General features: G+C 44.3%; 1 protein-coding gene across 5 annotated transcripts in view; it reads left to right on the forward strand.

Annotated features, from left to right (window-relative positions):
* nAChRalpha6 (nicotinic acetylcholine receptor alpha6) overlaps nt 1-19714 on the forward strand; it is a 314202-nt gene that overhangs the window by 201848 nt on the left and 92640 nt on the right. For all 5 annotated transcript variants that reach the window (XR_014706210.1, XM_084599553.1, XM_084599552.1 and 2 more), the window contains exon 2: nt 5371-5510. Coding sequence is in view for 4 of the 5 variants with exons in the window: in XM_084599553.1 (XP_084455679.1) it covers nt 5371-5510 (140 nt within the window). In the remaining variant the exon portion in view is untranslated. The remainder of the gene's footprint in view (nt 1-5370; nt 5511-19714) is intronic.

Below are 19714 nucleotides of genomic sequence, written 5' to 3' on the forward strand. Positions count from 1 at the left end.
TGTTATAAAGTTGGGTCAGCATTAGCTACCACGCGGCCTCGGACCAGCTGGCTAAAACACACTCCAGGTTTTATTAGCCTGTCCAACTTGGTGCCCCAGACCACCCCCTTACCCACTTTTTTCTTCTGTTTCCGCTCCGTCCTTTGTCTCGTCTACGACTGCAAGCCCCTCAGTAGGTTTTCTCAGCGACAGAAAAAACAACCTGCAGGGAAAACACGATGAAGACTGCTGTGGATTGACGAGAGAACGTGCCTGGACGAAGACCGTTTGGGGCCCCGACTGCGGCCCCGACTCCTTAGCAACGCGCTGTTCACAACGTGATCCGCCGAAGGCACGGGCCTGCGCCACTGTGCTGATAGCCCTGAAGCGTAAATACCCTTTAGTGTCCCCCCAAGTGTCCCTCGCGGCCATATATCACAGGACAGCGCACACTTCTCTCTCTTCTCACCTCTTTCTCAAGCATGTGGGTGCATTCTCTACACCCCTCGTTCGCTTTCAAAAATTTGGACGTTCTGGTGGGAGATGAGGTCAATTAACTTACCCAGAAATCACAAACTAATTTCAATGAGTTTGGCATCTGCTGGAACATTAATATTAGCCAAAGGTGTGTCTAGGTGGAAATACACTTATCCTGTAGCGTATTTCCTGTTTTTATTCAGTATTTGAATTTATACCGGCTTGGAAGGGTTTCTGCCACGCGCAATGCGAATAATTTTGACTTCCTTCATAAAATTAGTACCAAAGGGGAAGCAGTTCTACATGAGGACTCTTGATAACTACTACGCTCAATAATTGGATGCTTAAGCTGATGCCTCACGCCCTTGGCAGCAAACAGGTCGATGTGTGGTCCCAGCATCCCACGTATAAGTGAGCAGTTCAAAACACGAGCTATGACAAAAATAAAAGCGTAAATCTAATCGCACCTTCGAAGATAATCCGCTTGCACACTGCTGACTGCCGGAATGAAACGACTGAAAGATGAAGGTGGCAAAAAATTGAGTGCGCATGAGGTCCCTCTTTTAGCTTCAAATCATTGATCAGGCAATTGATTAATGAGTAAATCAATCATCAGCCCGTAAATCTATTAACCAATCAATTCAGCAAACTTATTTATTAGTCGTCAATCAATTTTCAGTCATTACATTAGATCCGTAGACAAATCTCCAACTCCCGCGTCCAATAGGCCCATTTGAAAACCACCCAGTACAGCAGTGCATGAAACACTGTTTCCAACCACTCTGAAATTTCATTGGCAATTTTCTCCGAGGGGGATTAAACCCTTGCGCCGAGCACACGACGTGGTGATCTGCATGCGACATATTGCATACTGTTGTGAGAATTAGAGCAGTCGCGCAACCATGCTTCCACTAGCAGCTGGTAAGCTCAAATGGGGTTCCGTGTTTACCCTATTCGTCTTTTTAAAGTGAGCGCTTGTTTCAGGCTCTCTTCAACGCATGCCACTACCTTAAATTTTTTATAATGATCTTAGAAACCTCCTTGGTCACGGAAACTGTGCGCGGCTTTTACCATTCGTGCTCGTTACTTTGCTGGCGACGTATTACCGTGGATCTCTAAGCGATCGAACAAAATAAGCTCCGCCGCCCTTCATCTAAGACGCGGCGGTGTAACATTACTGGTGTAAAAGATTCAAAGTGTGCTTTGATCGCAACTTAAGGCATCAGCCATACAGCCAGCTACAAATTCTACATCACGTGCCTTTGAATTGCGTTTTGTGCGTTTAGGGTAAGAGTGGAAAGCAAAGAAAAAAGTGGCGTCCCAACGTTCAATAAGGAGAGAGAGTGTAGGGAGACGTCACGAATATGGAGTCCGCTGCAACCGACACGAAAATATGATGGATGTCGGGGTTTCAAAGAGAAAAGCGAAGAGAATGGGCTTATAATAACCAATTTCGAGCAGCGCCTTTTCGCGGTGCTTCGCCGGTATGGCGCCTCGCTCTCTCGGCATCACTTCACGTCGGCAACGCCGGCGCTACTGTACCTTCGAGATGCGCTGACTCGGCACGGACGCAGCCAAAGCGAAAAGGCAAGCCAAAGGCGGCAAAGGCGTCCCCACTCAAAGGCCCTCCGCTTACCCTTCTCCTCCCTGCGTCCTGCATGAGAAAAAGGAAAGCGAGGAGAGAGGGGTGAAAGGAAGGCGTCCGGTTTCGTTTTGGTTTAAAGGCACTTTCTTGTTTACCGTCACTTGGCTTCATCGGCAATCGGTGTTTTGCGTTGTATATATTATACTCTGGAGCCCCACGTCGCTATGTTTCCATTCGCTGCTGACTGGTTGTATGCGCTCTCTTGGCCGGTATGTTTTCTTGAGCCGGTGGATTTTTCTAGGGAAAAGTTCACAACAAGCGGCTGCCTTCGGCGTCCTCTGCAAATGCGTTTCTTTTTTGTGCCGTGCCTTAAGGCGGCGTGCGTGTACCGTTCTCCGGTGCGGAGACAGAAAGCAGGCTCTTTTGGAAAGAAACTTCCTCCCACCCACAGCCGTTTTCTTTTTGCACGACAGGCACTTTGTTCGCGCATGAACGGCTGTCTCTTGGGGGAGCTTTAACGGAGCGAGAGACTGCAGGGGTCCGGTCTTCTCCTGGAACAGCGAAATAGGGCACTGCGGCGGGTTCAAAGAGGCAACATGTGTTTCCATACCGGCGTTTGGCCGAGCTCAGCTGCTCACGCCAGCTTCAGAGTCAGCCAGAGGCTGCGGGAAAAGACGCTGCCTCGCTCGCTTCTAAGACGTTGTACTGAAAACACAATAGCGTTTTCTCCAGCGCAAATCTATGCCGGGAAGTTGTACGCGTTGCATCCCTCATGGGACATCAGAAAATGGCATCGGCCGAGGAGGCGTCGGAGCAAAATCTTTGATGTTCCATCCTCATTGACGCTGCTGACAGCCCTACAGTGCTTTAGGAGAGCAAATGCAGGCCATGGAGCTAAGGTTTACTGAGCAAGCCGGGTGCTGACAACAGCAGGTGTCTCGTAGTACTTTTTGGCAGCGGGTCGGCGGCACGAACGAGTTACTCTGCAGCCATCCTGCATAAAGGAACAGGACACGGAGCGGAAAATTATGTTCGAGGCCGTTTTGATTAATTACTTTGGAGATCAGTTTTTTTTTTTTTCGAGGAAAGGAGGGGGGGGTGGGGGAAAGAGGAGGGGGTTACTACTAGCTTTTTGACAGCTTCCGAGATGCCCACTCTGAATACCAGCATCAAGCATTCGTCATTTTTCTGGTTATTGGTAAATGATTTGTTGAAAACCCCTCTTTATTAAATTTTACATTATTCTATGTAAACGCGCATATTTTGCATTTTGAGACAATAGTGCTTGTCTCCGCGTGCATGCGTTTTCCTTCCTTCCTTGCTCTTTATTTTTTTTTTTTGCGACCAATTTCTTTGCGCCAGCATATTTTTTTTTTTCGGTATAATTATTTAATTGTTATTTTATTAGCTTGTTTTATTTGGAAGATATTTTGGTAGCACTGCTTGCAATTTGTCTACCTGTAGTTCATGTGGTCGAGCCTCGTGCTTTTATCACGAGCGCTCAGCGAACCTCTTCTTTCTTTTACCGATTCGGCAATATTTGTTGGCTCTGCATATCTTGGTTGTGTTTGCTGATATGCAACTCCATTTATTTATTTATTTATTTATTTATTTATTTATTTATTTATTTATTTATTTATTTATTTATTTATTTATTTATTTATTTATTTATTTATTTATTTATTTATTTATTTATTTATTTTGAATACACCTCAACGGCCCCAGGAGTGGGGTATTAGATGAGGGATAGCTGCATAAGATCAAAGTTATACATTAGTTATCAAACATAAATTAAACACGAATATCAGTGAGGCAAGAAGACACGATCTCCCCAGTATTATTCACAGCTTGCTTAGAGAGAGAGAGAGAGAGAGAGAGAGAGAGAGAGAGAGAGAGAGAGAGAGAGAAAACTTTTAATGAGCATATAATCAGCAAATATTCGCAGGAGCTGCGAATATAAATAAGAAAGTATTGAGAGACTTGGAATGGGAGCAGTTAGGGATAAGGGTAGATGGAGAATACCTCAGTAATCTGCGATTTGCTGATGGCATTGCCTTGCTAAGTAACTCGGGGGATGAACTGCAAATAATGATTGATGACCTACACAGGAAAAGTAGAGAGGTAGGCTTAAAAATCAATATGCAGAAGGCTAAGGTAGTGTTCAACAGCCTCGGGAAGGAACAGCAGTTTACGTTAGGTAGCGAAGTACTGGAAATAGTAGGCGAATATGTCTACTTAGTACAGGTAGTAACCGCAGATCCGGACCATGAAAAGGAAATAACAAGAAGAATAAGATTGGGATGGAGCGCATTTGGCAAGCACTCGCAGATTATGACTAGCAGCTTACCGGTATGGCTCAAGAGGAAAGTATACAACAGTTGCGTCTTGCCCGTACTCACCTATGGGGCTGAAACGTGGAGGCTAACCAAGAGAGTTCTACTTAAGTTGAGGACAACCCAGAGGGCTATGGAACGAAAAATGGTAGGGGTAACATTAAGAGATAGAAAGCGTGCAGAGTGGGTCAGAGAAATAACTCAAGTTACCGACATTCTCGTAGAAATTAAGATGAAATGGGCATGGGCAGGACATGTAGTGCGAAGAGAGGATAACCGATGGTCGCTTAGGGTAACAAACTGGATTCCAAGGGATGGAAAGCGTAGCAGGGGGCGGCAGAAAGTTAGGTGGGCGGATGAGGTTAAGAAGTTCGCAGGGGTCAAGTGGATGCAGCTAGCACAGAACCGGGTTAATTTGAGAAATATGAGAGAGGCCTTCGCCCTGCAATGGGTATAGTCGGGCTGATTATGATGATGATTATGAATATCACTGACGGTTTATACTGTTGCTACCATTGTTGTTAAATAGCACCTAACATGAGGGCTCGCACGTTACTCTGTTATTTTTGTTGTATAATTATTAATTCACACTGATGCATTTGATGGCCAAAAGTGCCGATATCCGCTTTCGCGCGGCACTCTTCGATGGAAAACTGGGTAGTGCGCACGACCATATATCATTTATTGGCCGGTTTCTGCCCGATGAATAAAAATTATGTATTCACTACAAACCACGATGAACGCATGAATGTGGTTGTGCTTATCCGTCACCATTTGATACGACCCCACGTTCGGCCCAGCTGTGGGGTCCGATAAAGTGCGAGTTCCGCAGATATTGAGGGAGTCGAATCATGCTGCATTCTGACGCCGAACGGTTGATTATGAATGCACCTTAATTTGCGTAGACTATCGGGACTATTTTCTCTATCACTTTTTTGTTTTTTCGCAGACACTAATCTTCCCTATTCCACACTTTCTCTTCTCTTTATCCCGCAGATTCCGAGCAAGGCGCGCACGAGCGGCGGCTACTCGCAGACTTGCTGGCCAACTACAACACCCTCGAGCGGCCCGTGCTCAACGAGTCGGAGCCGCTCATCCTCAGCTTCGGGCTAACACTGCAGCAGATCATAGACGTCGTAAGTGGGCACCTACTCTGGGCCCGCCTGCTCTGCGCTAGCGCCATCGCCTATGCCTTCTTTAGCACTGTACAACTTAGGGTTATGAAAAAGGAGCTCAGGGGTAACTTACCTGGGACTGACTGCATTGCCACTATCGTTAGTTCAGTAAAAGAGAGAAAAAAAAAACGTTACCTGCTTACGCCACAAGAAATTGCCGGTCTCCTCACGGACCTACCATTCTTTGCGAGGCCAAAGAACGGAATTAGTCCAATTTCACTGGGTTAGACTGAAAGTGTAGAGGTGGACGTATTATATAAGCAAAATTTGTCATTTGAGCATCTTTAGATGCGAATGTGTAGAAGGAAAACCGCCTTGAAAGCACTAGGTTTCGCGCCTGACTGTCATACGCTCCAGAAGATGTCTTCACTGACCGCTGTACAATACACTTCGCAGTCAGAACAAAAGGGCAGTGTACACGTTTGGTAGAATTTAAGTGCGAATTTCTTTGGTATATTGTTCGACAGGACTGTACCCTTAACGTGAGCCTTCAGGCGCCGATGAGCAGTCATGTAGATCCTGCGTTTAGTCCATAGTTATGCGGTTGCAGAACTTGACTCCGCCATATCCAGTTTGTTTGTGCGCACTCAGGAGAGGTCCTAAGCAGTCTCCTATGAGGGCTTTTTACGTATGGTCTTTTAGCGTGCACTGCCCAACGTACAGAATATGTGGAGCATCAAAGTGATAAAAAAAAAGAAGGAAACTGCTTGCTTGTGCAAGATTCGTTGAAGTTGATGTTTATAGGTTTGAAGCCCACATTTCCAAATTAATTACACACATCGGCGCTGCATTTCGCGTGCGCACCAGCGTCAGCGCTTAATTTAGATTTTTGCTTTTGCGGCCTCTGTCTAATCGAAACTTTTGCTGTTCATTTTAAATGCTTCTGTCTAGAAATGGCGTGACGTTGTGGTTCCTTGATGAAATGAAAATCTTGTTGAACTCTAATAGCTATAGCCAAGTGGAAGGCACTTTAAGCTAAAATATATCAGCGATACATTTACGTCGTCACTACTACAACAGATGGCCACAACTGTACCTGTATTGCCGACACTTTGGTTTCCATTATCTTGTAATTCTAAAATTATCTGTGGTTCTCAAGAATTGCGAAACCATCTTATTCGGTAGATTTTGACAAAAATATTGTTGGTGAAATTTTATTACAAGATAGAACGACTTACTAGAGGTTCTGCAATTTGTCTTCTAATAAAAACAAAAAATAATTCAAAGCAAAAAAAGAGCACGACACATTTTTAAAAATAAAGGCACCTTTATTTTGTAGCTACATTTCTGCTCTTTGAAAACGCGTTTATTGCAAAGAAATAACGAAACAAAATGGAAGTGCTTCTTCGTGTAACAAGGGACATTAAAACCCTCTTGCTCTAGTTTTTCGCAACTGTTCCAGTGCTCAGCACACGAAATAGCACTCTGGGTTTTTCCATGCCACCTGCATCAAGTGCGCGTTTGCACACTTCACGTGACTATCAGTTGACTGCATCCATCTTCGTCATCTTTGGTCTACTGTGAAGGCAGTCATCACTGTCTTCGCATTCTTCATTTGAAGATCAAAAAGCATTAGGATATGTTTGTCACTCTCAGAGCACTCAGGAGCATCACCGCTCTCATGCTCCTCATGTTCTTGCTCACAACGAAAAGATTCGAAGTTCAGGGTAAAAAAAAAAAAATGGAACCGTAGACTTTCAGTACTCTTGTCATCTGTCAGCAAAAAAAGAAAAAGCAAAGGTGGCGCTAGACCACCTCCACTCGCTCTAACTCGAACACGGAGTGCCGAAAACACATGACAAGCCGGGTGCGTCACAAGCCAGAAGTGACAGCAGGCTTATCACGAACGTGACCCGCTGAGGGCTAAGGACGTAAGAAATTCTGGTAAAGCAACTGGGGCATTAGGTGCTTCATCCACTTAGATTCAGCGCGATAAGTGCGCCCCGCTGCCAGAGCATTCGCTCGAAAGTATGCCGCTGTTAGTTAAGAGACAAATAGCGACAGTGCGTTTTTTCGCTGAAGAAGATGCTGAAAACATTTCAAACCCCTACCCCCTCCTACTTCTTAGTTTTGGCTCTCGTGTAATGAGCAGGCAGCCGATTACGTTTTTTATGCCACTATTGCTGCTCTCAAAGAAACGCACTTAACTACCTTGAATGTAAAACATCCCACCGTTGCCTGAGATTAAACTGAGAGTAGAACAGAAATGACATGTGTAATACAGCAATTTAAGTGCAAAAAATGGGCCCAGACCACGCACAGAAACTTGAAACCCTCGAATTAAGTTACCACGGTTTGCTGCGAGCTCTGATGTTTAAAATCATTTCATGTTCAAAACACCTACTGATAACACATCGTGCTTGTGCGTTCTTTATTGCTTGTTTTTTGCGTTGAAGGTGTTCAATTTTCCTCTAGCCAGCATCAGGGTATTGATCATGTCTAGCTTGTTGCCAGCTCCCTTCGGTACGAATTATGTAGAGCGACGGCAAGTTGCATATTTAGAACTCGCCCTCTAATGCAGAACTACATTTAAAGAGGAGACCACTGGTGATACCATGACCAGCTCGGCAAAAAAAAAGAAATTCAGGAGGCACTTTCGCTCGCTTCGGCATTGACTTGTTGTTGTTGTGGCTGTAGGAAGAAGGAAAACGCAAATGCATGGTCCTGCTTCTGGCTCTGTAGCTGAGCCACCTCTGCTGCCTCGTGCGGACAGAAGAGAGAAAGTAGAGAAGAAAGCAAAAGAAGCGGGAGAGAAAGACGCGCGCCGCCACAGCCGTTGTCCACCACCTAAGCGTGGTGAGTGCAATGACGGCTTACAACATATAAACATTCGGATACAGGGGCAGGTGGTGAAGGGTGACAGTTTCTGGCCCAACGGGGCTGGGACGAAAGGTCGACGCCGCTTGCGGCGGGGACTGGCCAGCCACCGAATTTGTATCTGTTGTGGGCCGTCATTGCACCCGCCACCGTTTAGGTGGTGGACGACGGCTGTTGCGGCGCGCGTCTTTCTCTCCCTCTTCTTTTTATTTCTTTTCTACTTTCTCTCTTCTGTCTGCACGAACCAGTGGAGGTGGCTCAGCTACAGAGCCAGTAGCAGAACCGTGCGTTTTCTTTTCCTTCTTCCTACAGCCACAACAACAACAGCCCCCGCCGCAAACGGCGTTGACCTACCAGTCCGAGCCCCTAAGGCCAGGAACGGCCACCCTTCGCCCTCCCCCCAGACCGTTTGTGATTGACTAGAATTGTGACAGATCCCGACCTCGGCGGCTGCGTTTCGATGGAGGCGAAACGAAGAGGCGTCCGTGTGCTGTGCGATGTCACCGCACGTTAAAGGTCCCCAGGTGGTCGAAATTACTCCGTAGCCCTTCACTACGGCTCCTCTTTCTCTCTTTCCACTTTCACTCCACCTTCCTCGCTTCCCTTACGGCGCGGTTGTGGCGTCCACAGAAAACAAGTGAGACAGTTACCGCGCCTTTTCCTTCCTATAAATAAAACACTTTATTGTGACAGATACTGCAACTGCGCCTTTTGCTTGCTCTCAACCAATTTGAAACGCCGCTGATGCCTGCTGTACTGCGTCTATTTATATTTAAGCTCTTCGGTGCGGCGTTCGAGGAAGCGCCAAATGAAAGGCGCCGCACGGACGCCTGGATCGAACGCCCGGCGGGGTCAGCTGCGCGAATCTCCTGGTGACGTCATCCCCAGTCATGACGTCATGACCGGATGTGACGTCATGGTGACGTCGCCACGTGCCGGTTATGGTCTCGAAACGTCTAAACACTACTATCGGTTAGTTATAGTTAACCATGACTTGCACTTCGAATCCCGGCCTCGGCGGCAGCTTTTGGATGGAGGCGAAATGCAAGGTGCCCGTGTGCTGTGCGATGTCAGTGCACTTTAAAGAACCCCAGGTGATCGAAATTTCCGGAGTCCTCCACTACGGCGTTTCTCATAGCCTGAATTGCTTTGGGACGTTAAACCCCACAAACCAACCAACCACTTTCTGAGTACTAGTTAATATCTGGTTAGTGTTAGCTAAACACCTCTTAATTAGTACGTGATGGTTAGTGATATTTACGACGACCTCCAAAGGCATGGGTTCCTATGGGCATCAGCCTAAATATTTTATTATTAGTCGTAAATTATCATGGTATGATCTTGAAAATGCCTTAAATCATGTCCCGATATCATCCGATTGCTATTGATTAAGTATCTATTCAATGGTGATTGGTATATGTCCACATAAGGCATGCACCCGAAACGCGGACACATTCGCGGACGACAGAGTGAGGCATTAAAGGCTTACGTCTTAAAATAATTGGGTTACAGGAAAGGAGAGGCGCAATATTAAGGTAGAAGATGAGATTGAAAGTTAAGAGAAACAGGAGCCGTATATAGTAGAAGGCTTCGGAAACATTTTGACCACCTGGGAATCTTTAACGTATACTGACATCGCACAGCACACAGCGTAAGCGCACATACAGAAACTACTTGCAGAGAAACTAGACCACGAGTTAAAACTGTCTACGAGGCCTAGCTTTCTTAGAAAGTGTTTGATCTCTTAAGGTGCTGGACAGGTGGCACAGTTAGACCTGCCATTCGTCTCGCTAAAGAAGCGCAGCGTTACAAAAGCCTAATAGGTAACGCACGTTTCTGTGGTGGCATGCTCACATGAGTTGGCTGGCTAACGAAAGCTGGTCCCAGTTGTAGCCGACTGGCCGGCAATAGCAAATTATTCTTACGTGTGAAGATGACAGTCAGTTGACTGCGCTGCTGATTATCCGAAGTCATGCTTTTTGCCCCGCTTCACGTTATTATAGGGACAGAGTGAAAGCATTCGTGTCCTCTGATATGCTGCTGGAACAGCCGGCTGCTGCAAATCAGAGTGGCTGCTTCAGCTTCGGCAGTCTCTGTGGCCGAGACTAATGTTATCAAATGGAGTTTCTGCTTATCTGAGGAACATACACAATAGAAAAAACATGATCAAGTCCTTCATCGCAATTGCACCAAGGGCAGTGTACTGATTTAAAGGATCGAATTGATGTCAGTTTATCGCAATTACTACCAAGAAGCTCTGCGTGCTCTTATTGCGATAGCAATACTGCGCCAGGTTTCGAGCTTTCGCGTAGCTCAAGGCCGATCGCCACGGTTGACTTTTAAGTGACGCCCTATCACACTGATACGGCGTGATAGGGGAATAACGGAGCAGGCAAAAGAAGCCTCCGCCGTTGAATTCGACTAGGGTTAACCAGAATTAAAAAACTAATTTTTTTTTTTAGAGCGAAGCTCTTTGGCGCCCGTTCCCACGTTTCGCTCGTCGCCGTCGGCGTTGTCCCTCGTAACCAGGTTCTGCACAGCGCATGTGCGCGCCGCCACGAAAAGCTGACCAAGTGGAGCAGGAAAGCTTCTGCCAGCATCGCATACTCCGGGCAAAAAGAGTGAATTCTGTCTAGAACGCCGGTGAACTTTGATGCGTTCAACGGAACGCTGGCTATGTTCGATACAATGCTCGGTAGCCCGCATCGCCTGAGCCGAAATGCATACCCGCCGCCGTTAACCAGTGTGAACCACCTGCCTATATAAATAGTTTATTCTCTGCCAGTTCTTTCTAAGCCATGAGCGAGGCAACCGGTGGAAATTCTTCGTCTGCCGCTGCGTGCACAGTTACTACTCCTAGAGCCACCGCCACCTTTAGTGTTGTAGTAGAGGCCAAATATGCGTTTAGATCTAAAACCTTTATTGGAGGGTTTCTTTAGGAAAGAATATGTGTGAGAAATAAAAAAGTTGTCTATAATTGTATATGCATGTCTTGCTTGAATCATTTGCCTCAATTTATCGAAAAGCTGATGAGCTGCGCTCCAGTTTCACATTAGGAAGTACCGTTTTTTTTTTAGGATGGCAAGAAAAAAAACGCACGGACAAGTTGCCTTTCGTATATCAAATTTTATTTCATACCACCGTAAAAACAAGTCGTCTATAATAATTCCGTCGCTTGAATTATTTTCTCCAGAACTTAAGTATTGAAATATTAACGAGTGAAGATTATAAGGCGATTGGCAAAAAGCCCTTACTCAGATCCAACTCCGGATTTTCTTTTTTATTCATGTAAGCTGAGAGCCCAGAAGCACTATCAGGAATCCGGTTTGCGTATTTTGAATAAATTTGTAGCGTTAAAAAAAAAAAGAGTGCACTGGCTTATGATAAGTTCGCGGCGATTCTCTGTGACAAGTTTCGAAATGTTTCTTGTTCTGAAGGTGTACAATCTTTACTGTACAATTCTGAGAGCCGTCAACGATAACTTCAATATTCTACGAAATTCGTCTTTAAAGCTGCGTAAGTTTCCCAACTTGACAGCTGACATGACACATGACATAATTTCCTTTTGATTAACATAACGCACCAAGTAATTATTTGGACGTCAAATTTGTCGGGTCAGATTTAGCCTGCGTAGCGTGGAGAATTTGTGTATTTTTGGTTGCATCTTTTAAGTTGCCTCATTTTTCAAGCAGCTTGTGATGTATGCGCAAAAAGCTATTTAAGCAACAACGACATCATATCAGCAATTTTAAAAGTACTGTTACAATGTTTCTCATTTCAGTAATTTTTTTGTTTCTTTTACTTGTACATGGAAACAATATAGGTGCAACTTCTGCTCCAAATGCAAAAATTTTTATTCAAGTTGGTGCACTGCTTTTCTAATGTGGCCATTCTTGTTTGTTTTTCTCTACATTGTATCATAAAAATGCAGAGTTGAGTAAAAAAAATCAGCTCACGAGGTGTATTTTGGAACAACAAAGACAGTTTTGAAGAAATATGATGGAAGATGGAAAGCTCAACTGAATAACGTTCTTACTTCAGCATCACTGGGGTTGGCAGAGTATATTGATTCCATTTGCGCGGTAAACAACAGTCAGTAAACACGCGTTCGTTTAACTACAAAATCCGTATTTTTGTTTGCGCCAGTTCTGGCGATATCAACCAGAACCAGTTGAAGTAGGCTTTTGACGGGTAGGCTGCAGACATTACGTGCACTATTCGACATAACGAATCCGTGTATGCTTTGTTTTTCCGTGCTTGTTACTCTGCAAGTTCTAAAACATCCACTAAGAAAGTGCAAAAATAAAGTCAGCTTTCAGGCTTCTGAAAATAAGGAAGTACCTCTTTATTTTTATTCACATTTTTCTGCACAAAGTTGATTTGAATTGATCATAGAAGTTTTTGCAAGACAAAACGGTGACGTTTGAAAATGGTGTGGAATTTTCTCTGCCCCCCCCCCCCCCCCCATGCCTCTGCTCTTTTTCACAATAGAAACAAAACTGCTTTTGGTCAAATCACCGTGTGCAAGTGATTTAGTACTACATTACGTGGCTTTAAATTCAGCACTGGTGATTATTCAATTGCAGTTTCGTTAACGCTCCAAACACTCGCTCACGTGGGGGTATTTATGAAGGCCTGGCGGCAATGTAACTCGGCAAGAAAGAAATTTTATGCAAGATTCAGTTCAGTGGCTAACAGAGAACATTCCGCATTAGCAACGTGTTCCACCGTGGTGATGTGTTGCCAATAAGAAGCGGTGCGCTCACAATGATTTGGGGTTTCCAGAAAACAAGCGTGCGTTTCGGACGCGCCTTAGGTGAAATATAAATGCCTCACACAGCTGGATTGAGAAATTTACACTATAATGTTATTCTGTATAATCTCTGACTATAAATGAGAGACAACGGTTCGATGATTATATGCTCAGTGCTCCAAAGCGCCTTATTACAAAGCTTATTAGGAAAGTTAGTTACTGTGCTGGTTAAGTCTAAGGAAAAATGAGAATCACTGACTTGCACATTCCTTCCACTTAAACTTTTTATCCTAAAACCAAGAATTGAATTAGATTTTCAGAACGCTTTATCCAATTTTCTTCTACGCGAAAGGAAGAGAAAGATTCTTCCCTTTTCATCTTTCAGGGGCTGGCAGTTGTCTCGCCGCGTATTATATGTATCGCGAAAGAACGAGGTGAGAAAAGTTATTTCTAGCTTCTAATAAAACGACCTTCACAATAACATTAGTTACTTTTTCAACCGACTTTTTGTGCAGAAATTATTACCAACAAAAAGCTGGTTGATAAAGGACCTTGCTAAGCGTCTTATTGAACTGTGGAGTTATTCTGAGAAAAATAAAATATTAGATTAAACCAAATGCATTTTATCAACACCACTTTGGTGCTGTACAAAAGCGGCCATGATATTTAGCAAATATTTTTATCGGAGTAATGCCTTCCCTCATCGCTCAGCAGGTCTTGATGCTATCTTATTTAATCTAAGCATGGTATATTTATTTGATTTGATAAGCATGTGCGGCAGGCCGTTTACTATAAAAAAAAAAAAAGCACTGTGGTTGGATTTTACCAAACCAAGTAAGACTGAGCGAAACCTCCGTTACTCTCGGCTACACATTGCTAACCTAGCCAAGCGTAGCAAAGTGTAACGGAGATTTCGCGCTACTTTACATGGTTCTGAAGAGTTAAACCTCAGTGTTTTTCTAGCGTAGCATCTCAGCGAGCCACATCTTCCGGGTTATTCGAAGTAGTCTACCTTCTACGTGACAAAAGATACCACTGCCAGGGCTATCGAAGATGGCCCTGGAAGGCTCTCCCCATGGCGAGGTGCACACCCTTCGAAGGTTCCACGATAGATGGATTTGAGCAGACATGTGAGGATGATTGCGAACCGGAAAGAGTATTGGCAGGCTTTCCTCCAAAAGTACAGCTAGAATGGCCTCCATACCAACAGGAAATTAGCTGAAATTTTAGTTGAAGCTGGCACAGAGCCGTGTCCAGCCGTCTGGCTACAGAAATGTTGCACACATGCGCGTATAACACCTTCCCGGGTTACACTGTCCATACACTGGGCGGAGTGTGACAATAAAAATCGATTTCTTTTAATTCAATAGCATTACAGTTCCCATTCCGAGAAAAAAGCAGACTTGTGTGACGAAGTTTTCCGATTAGTCGAGAGGGCTCATGTGGTCTTTTGACGTTACAAACACTGCCGATCGATCACTGCTTAGAAGCTGACGTGGTTTTGTAACGTGAGTCGCCTCTAGACCCATAGCGGGATTTGGCAGCCGAGTTCTCATGTGCTGAGGCAGTCTGCACAAGACATTGCAAGAAGAAGCCGCTTCCATCGGGTTTCATGCAATGCCCTCATTGCTCCGTCACGTGGCACCGCGGTGGCGCACACCCAGTCAGTGTTCGGCCAAATAAATCACTTTGTGATGCCATATCAAAACATTGGCCAGTCAGAGAATTTCGTAGCTCATTTAATAGATGACAGGCGGGCGGCAGCAGGCAGGGGACACGGCAGGGCTCTGTAGAGTTTGAATACATCCACGCAATCTCGACTCTAGATGAATAGCATAACAAGATACATTCGCTGAAAAAAACACTAGTTCTGATTAACCATTACTTAACGACTTATGCATAACTCCTACACTGCAGTGCTATCGCCTGAACTCTTTAGCAAAATTCCTTACGTTTGTATTTTGTGCTTATGCTGGCCCACGTCGATTTTTTCGGTAAGATCCTGCGTGAATGCGGTTTTTCGCTTCGGTGCCTCAAAGAAGGTACATCAGGGAGGGATACCACAAAGAGCGCCATAACTGCCCGTCAAGAGCTATTTCGATCATTCGCCTCGGCGACAACCCGCCCTCCTCCTAGAAAAGTTTGTTCTGGGCAGATATGTATTCAAGGATGGAGTTGCTTATTGAACCGCATAATTTTTACAGTTGCGAGGGACGAAGTGATTTGGAGCGGCACACAGAACTGCCGCAGAGAATGCGTTGAGGGGCGTAAGAGCGCTCTTATGCATGCGTTTAAAAATTGTATCTCCGTGAATACATTGTGCCCGCTCATTCGATATGCATACAAAAAGCAAGCGACGAATTCGTGGGCTACAAGTTCCCTCACAACCATTATATTTCGCCCTGCAGTTCCTACTTTTTTTTCCTCTCAGATCGGTAAGGATTAGAATTTGTCGTTTTTTTCTTTCATAGAAATAATCGCGAGCGCCATCTTTCGCGACAACCGACTTATATCCGGAATCAAAAACTTCTTTGTACGCAGGAACCTAAGTTAAGACTCATGGGGTATGTAGGTTGGACTTACTCTTTAATGTTTATGGCTGAGATGGTTGAAAAGGAAACGGCCAAGGGATAGAGAGCAGTAAGGAAGCAAGTGTTCTACACTTGACAATTTTTCTTGGCTAAACTTTAGCTCTCTCAGCAACACGCTTATTTTTCGTTTTCGCACTTCTGTCCAACTTGACGTTCAGTCCTACGTTCACGCGTACGACACATTCAAATACGCGCCGAAAGAACGCCATACCGCGCCATTGTCAACAACACTTTTTTTGTACTGCGGCGAATTAGACCGCCCGAACTTGCCTCTCTTTCATAACCGTAGTACGCGTGTATTTTTATTCGCTAGGAACTCTCACGTCCTCTTCCATACGGACTACTATTTTTTTAAATTTTAGACTCAAAGAAAGGGCGAAAACATGGTGTTGGATTTCTGTTAGACATCTCTTCACGACGGGGAGATTTTGTTGTGTGCGGCTATGCTTGCTGGGCTATTCGTTCTCACTCGAAGACCCAGCCAGACTACACCGGCGTCAGCAGAAGCAGCGCGCTACAGTTTTTAATCAGCGGTTGCTCGCAGACGGCTCTCTCTCTTTACAGCACGCATATACTTAGCATAGCGAAAACGTGCGAGTTTCCGAGCGTGAAAAAGTCTCAGAGTTCCTCTTGGAAAGGAAAGAAAAATAATAAGTTAAATGATGGGACTCCGCGCTTCCACTGCGTGCGTGCTGGAATAATCAGGGCTGTGGCGTTTCTCATTAATTGGAGCATGCAAATGAGTGGTCTGCGCTGCGAACTTGCGCAAGGAGGAGCAAAAGTGCGCACCGTTGAGGAGCCATTACTGCGCAGGCGAGAGATAACGGGTGGTGTATAGATACTGCCGTGCAGACGGGAACGCTGATATACGGAATGATAACTGCGTCGCATATTCTTTTTTTTTTTTTCTTTCCTGAATGTTCAAATTGTGGTGCGGAGTAGAATGCAAGTCTTATGACAAGCGTATTAATTTGGGCAAGTACGTGGATGACCCTTGAATAGGAAAAGCATGAGCCTCGGTTCAACATTTGTCGCAACTAAAAATATCGCCTTTATGCCTTATTGTCCCCACTTCACTGCATCGATAACTCTGTTAGAAGACGTATTAGCAAATTATAAAGTTTGAAATCACCCACCGGCCTCTAAGGTAAAATTCCACGTAAGTTTTTGTTGTTGTTTAGAAGCTAACATACGAAAGGATGACTAAACCACGATATTTTTTTTCTTTTCCTGCATTGCTGAGATGGGCCAATTCACTATTTGCTTCAAAAATGGCGTTGCCTCAGCAAAATCCCACGCTTCTTGATGCGTCACCGTAAATAATAGTTATGTAATATATTTCTTTATAAAGCTTTGAAGAACAAAAAACGTTTAATAGTGCGTGCACCCATTTTGTTAATGGAAAATTCTCTTAAAAAAAAAAAAAAAACTGTGATCTGCGATCTAGTATACCTGTGCCCAGTGTATAGCGCTCAATGCTATTTTTTGGCGGTGCCTATGTTTCCTCTCTATCTATTCGCAGTCTTTCAAACTGTCTCTTGTGAAGGGGTTTGTCCCATTAAGGCTTCAATCTAATAACCTCTCAACTGCTGGCATTAACTGTTGCATAAAATTTAATTTACACTTTATGGTTTCCTTCTCACCTGCACGTCATATTATCGCTTAAAAATTCCGCCTTATTCGGACTGTGCAGGGACTGACCAATGCTAATGATTGTTCCTAAATCTCTATGCTCGTTGTGCAGGCGTATGGGAAGAAATCACGTAGAATATTTCCGTTATTTATGATTGCACGCGGTCTATTACAGCATCCATTCTACATCGACACCATTGTTCACTGGGGCAGAAAGAAAAAAAAAACTTTTCACGTGAGTTATAGGGATAGACGGCACACGCAAATTCTAAGGCTACTTGGAAGTAATAAATATCATTCAGCATTCGACGGAATGCGGTTTGGTGAGTGACGAACGTTGCGCAAATGAAAAAATATGTAGTTGCCAAGACAATGAGCAATCGAAGGAACAGCGCTAGACTATTTGTTCCGGGGCCTGCACATGTACCTTGTCTGTTATCCATAATGACCATTGATTGTATCGATTGTAGTTTTGCAGTGGTTGAGGGTAGATCTTTGCAGATCTCATCTAGTTCTTTTGAAAGCGTGCTTAGTGTTTTGCATGCGCGCATAGAAGCCATAGCCAATCAATACCGACCACTCACTGTGAACGAAGGACTCGTACGGACCCGGAATGTGGTCTTGTAGTTTGCTGCGCATTTTTGCTACTTCCGCTGCAGTTGAGAGCACTAAAATATGTTAGTGTCAAAATGCCGTTTAGTTCTCGAGAAACAACTCTTTGTGTTTGTGCTAAAGAAGGCTTTTTTTTCTTTTCTTTTTTTTTTCTGTTTTTGTTTTTGTGGCGACGACGGGCCGATCAGGACAGCGGACGGACTACAAATTCGGTCGCTTTTTTCCTTTCAACGTTCGGAAAATTAAACCGTCATTTATTTTTCTTTATGTGTGTGTGATCTTTTGCTACCCTCAGCTTTTAGAAAAAGCGGCAAACGAGAACGTTTTCAGAGTAACAATTTGATATATATAAAAAAAGCCACGTTTTTCGGTGTCTTTGTTGGGCTGTTGCCAAAACTTGCAATTGTATAACGCTATTCCCCCATTTCCGCATTTGTCTTTCATAAGCTGGCAGGAAAGAAAAAAATATTTTACAGTTTAGGACGGTAAACGTATTTCCAAGTATTATTTCAGGCGCCGCACTCAACGGCATGGAACAAAAAAAAAAAAAAAAAAGAAAGAATGAACGAGAGTATTAACAAAGCCTGCATTTTCGGAAACGCTAGCTAGTCATCAGTTCAGATTCAAGAAAAACATATTGCCCGAAGTGTCAAATTTATTTAATGAATTGCGCCAACAATTGCCGTATACCTAAAAACACATAGCAGTTTAAAGTATCATGCGTCGCAAAACAATTTCAGAAGCTAACTCTTTTGCAGTCGCACCGCCATTATTTCCATTTTTGCAAGCTGTAACAAATAAAAACGAGTCGTACTGAAGTAGTTTTAACATTCGCGAAGCTGTTCCTGTAATATTGTGGGTGTGTCTAAGCTTCAAAGGAACTTTACTTCCCACTTCCGTAAGCTGACGCCGAAAGAAAATGGAATGATTGCACCGTTTGCGAAATGCAGGCGTTTATTTTTCTCTTTTTTTTTTTTGTATATAATTTCCCGTTGTCTCTCACTGGGGACAACCGGAACAGACACCCCAGTGTCCCGCAGACACTCGAGTGTCTGCAGGAAGGAAGTGCGGCTGGATAAAATTGCTTATACTCTATACAAACAGACCAAACCGAGCGTCTGCAAAGCGTCGCTTAGTTTGTATGCCGCTTGAACGGCGCGTCAACTTCTGTTTGTTTTGCTCACTGCCTTACCGTATTTGGTTTTCCTTCTTAAAACGCATCTGCTGTTCTGACAAGCCTAAACGTGACCGGCTTGCTCTTTAAATTGCCTTCGCTGTCGAATCTAAGCTCGCCAGCGACCAAGCACGTCCCTGAAGCTCTACAGCCCTTCAACCCCCCCCCCCCCCCCCCCCCTCGCCCCCTTTTTTTTTTTTGGACACTTCAGAAAGCCGGACATTTGCACTTGTCTTCTGTATGCAGTTAAACACGAATTTACTGATTTAGTAGAGGGCGCGTTTAGAAGCTCTTCTCTGAGGGATTGGAGTTTAGAGAGGGTTTGACAGCCTGAACATATCCGAAACATAGCAGTCGGTATTAGACGGCTAGGTAAAATGTCGAGGCCATGTACCATTAGAATTATTATTTAGCCCACAATATAATTCGAAATGATGTAAATCACATCGTCCGTCATTAGAGAAGGGTTCATACCACCTGGCTGGCTCATATCACCAATCCATTATTCGTTTATTCATAAAAAGTTGTCCTTGAGAAGTAATGTAGTTAGTTTGCTGAGGAAATTGATGGGTTCATTCGCTTTTAA

This window comes from Amblyomma maculatum, chromosome 3, assembly GCF_055883805.1.
Source record: "Amblyomma maculatum isolate TAMU_Amacu chromosome 3, ASM5588380v1, whole genome shotgun sequence".
In the NCBI taxonomy this organism is placed as follows: domain Eukaryota; kingdom Metazoa; phylum Arthropoda; class Arachnida; order Ixodida; family Ixodidae; genus Amblyomma; species Amblyomma maculatum.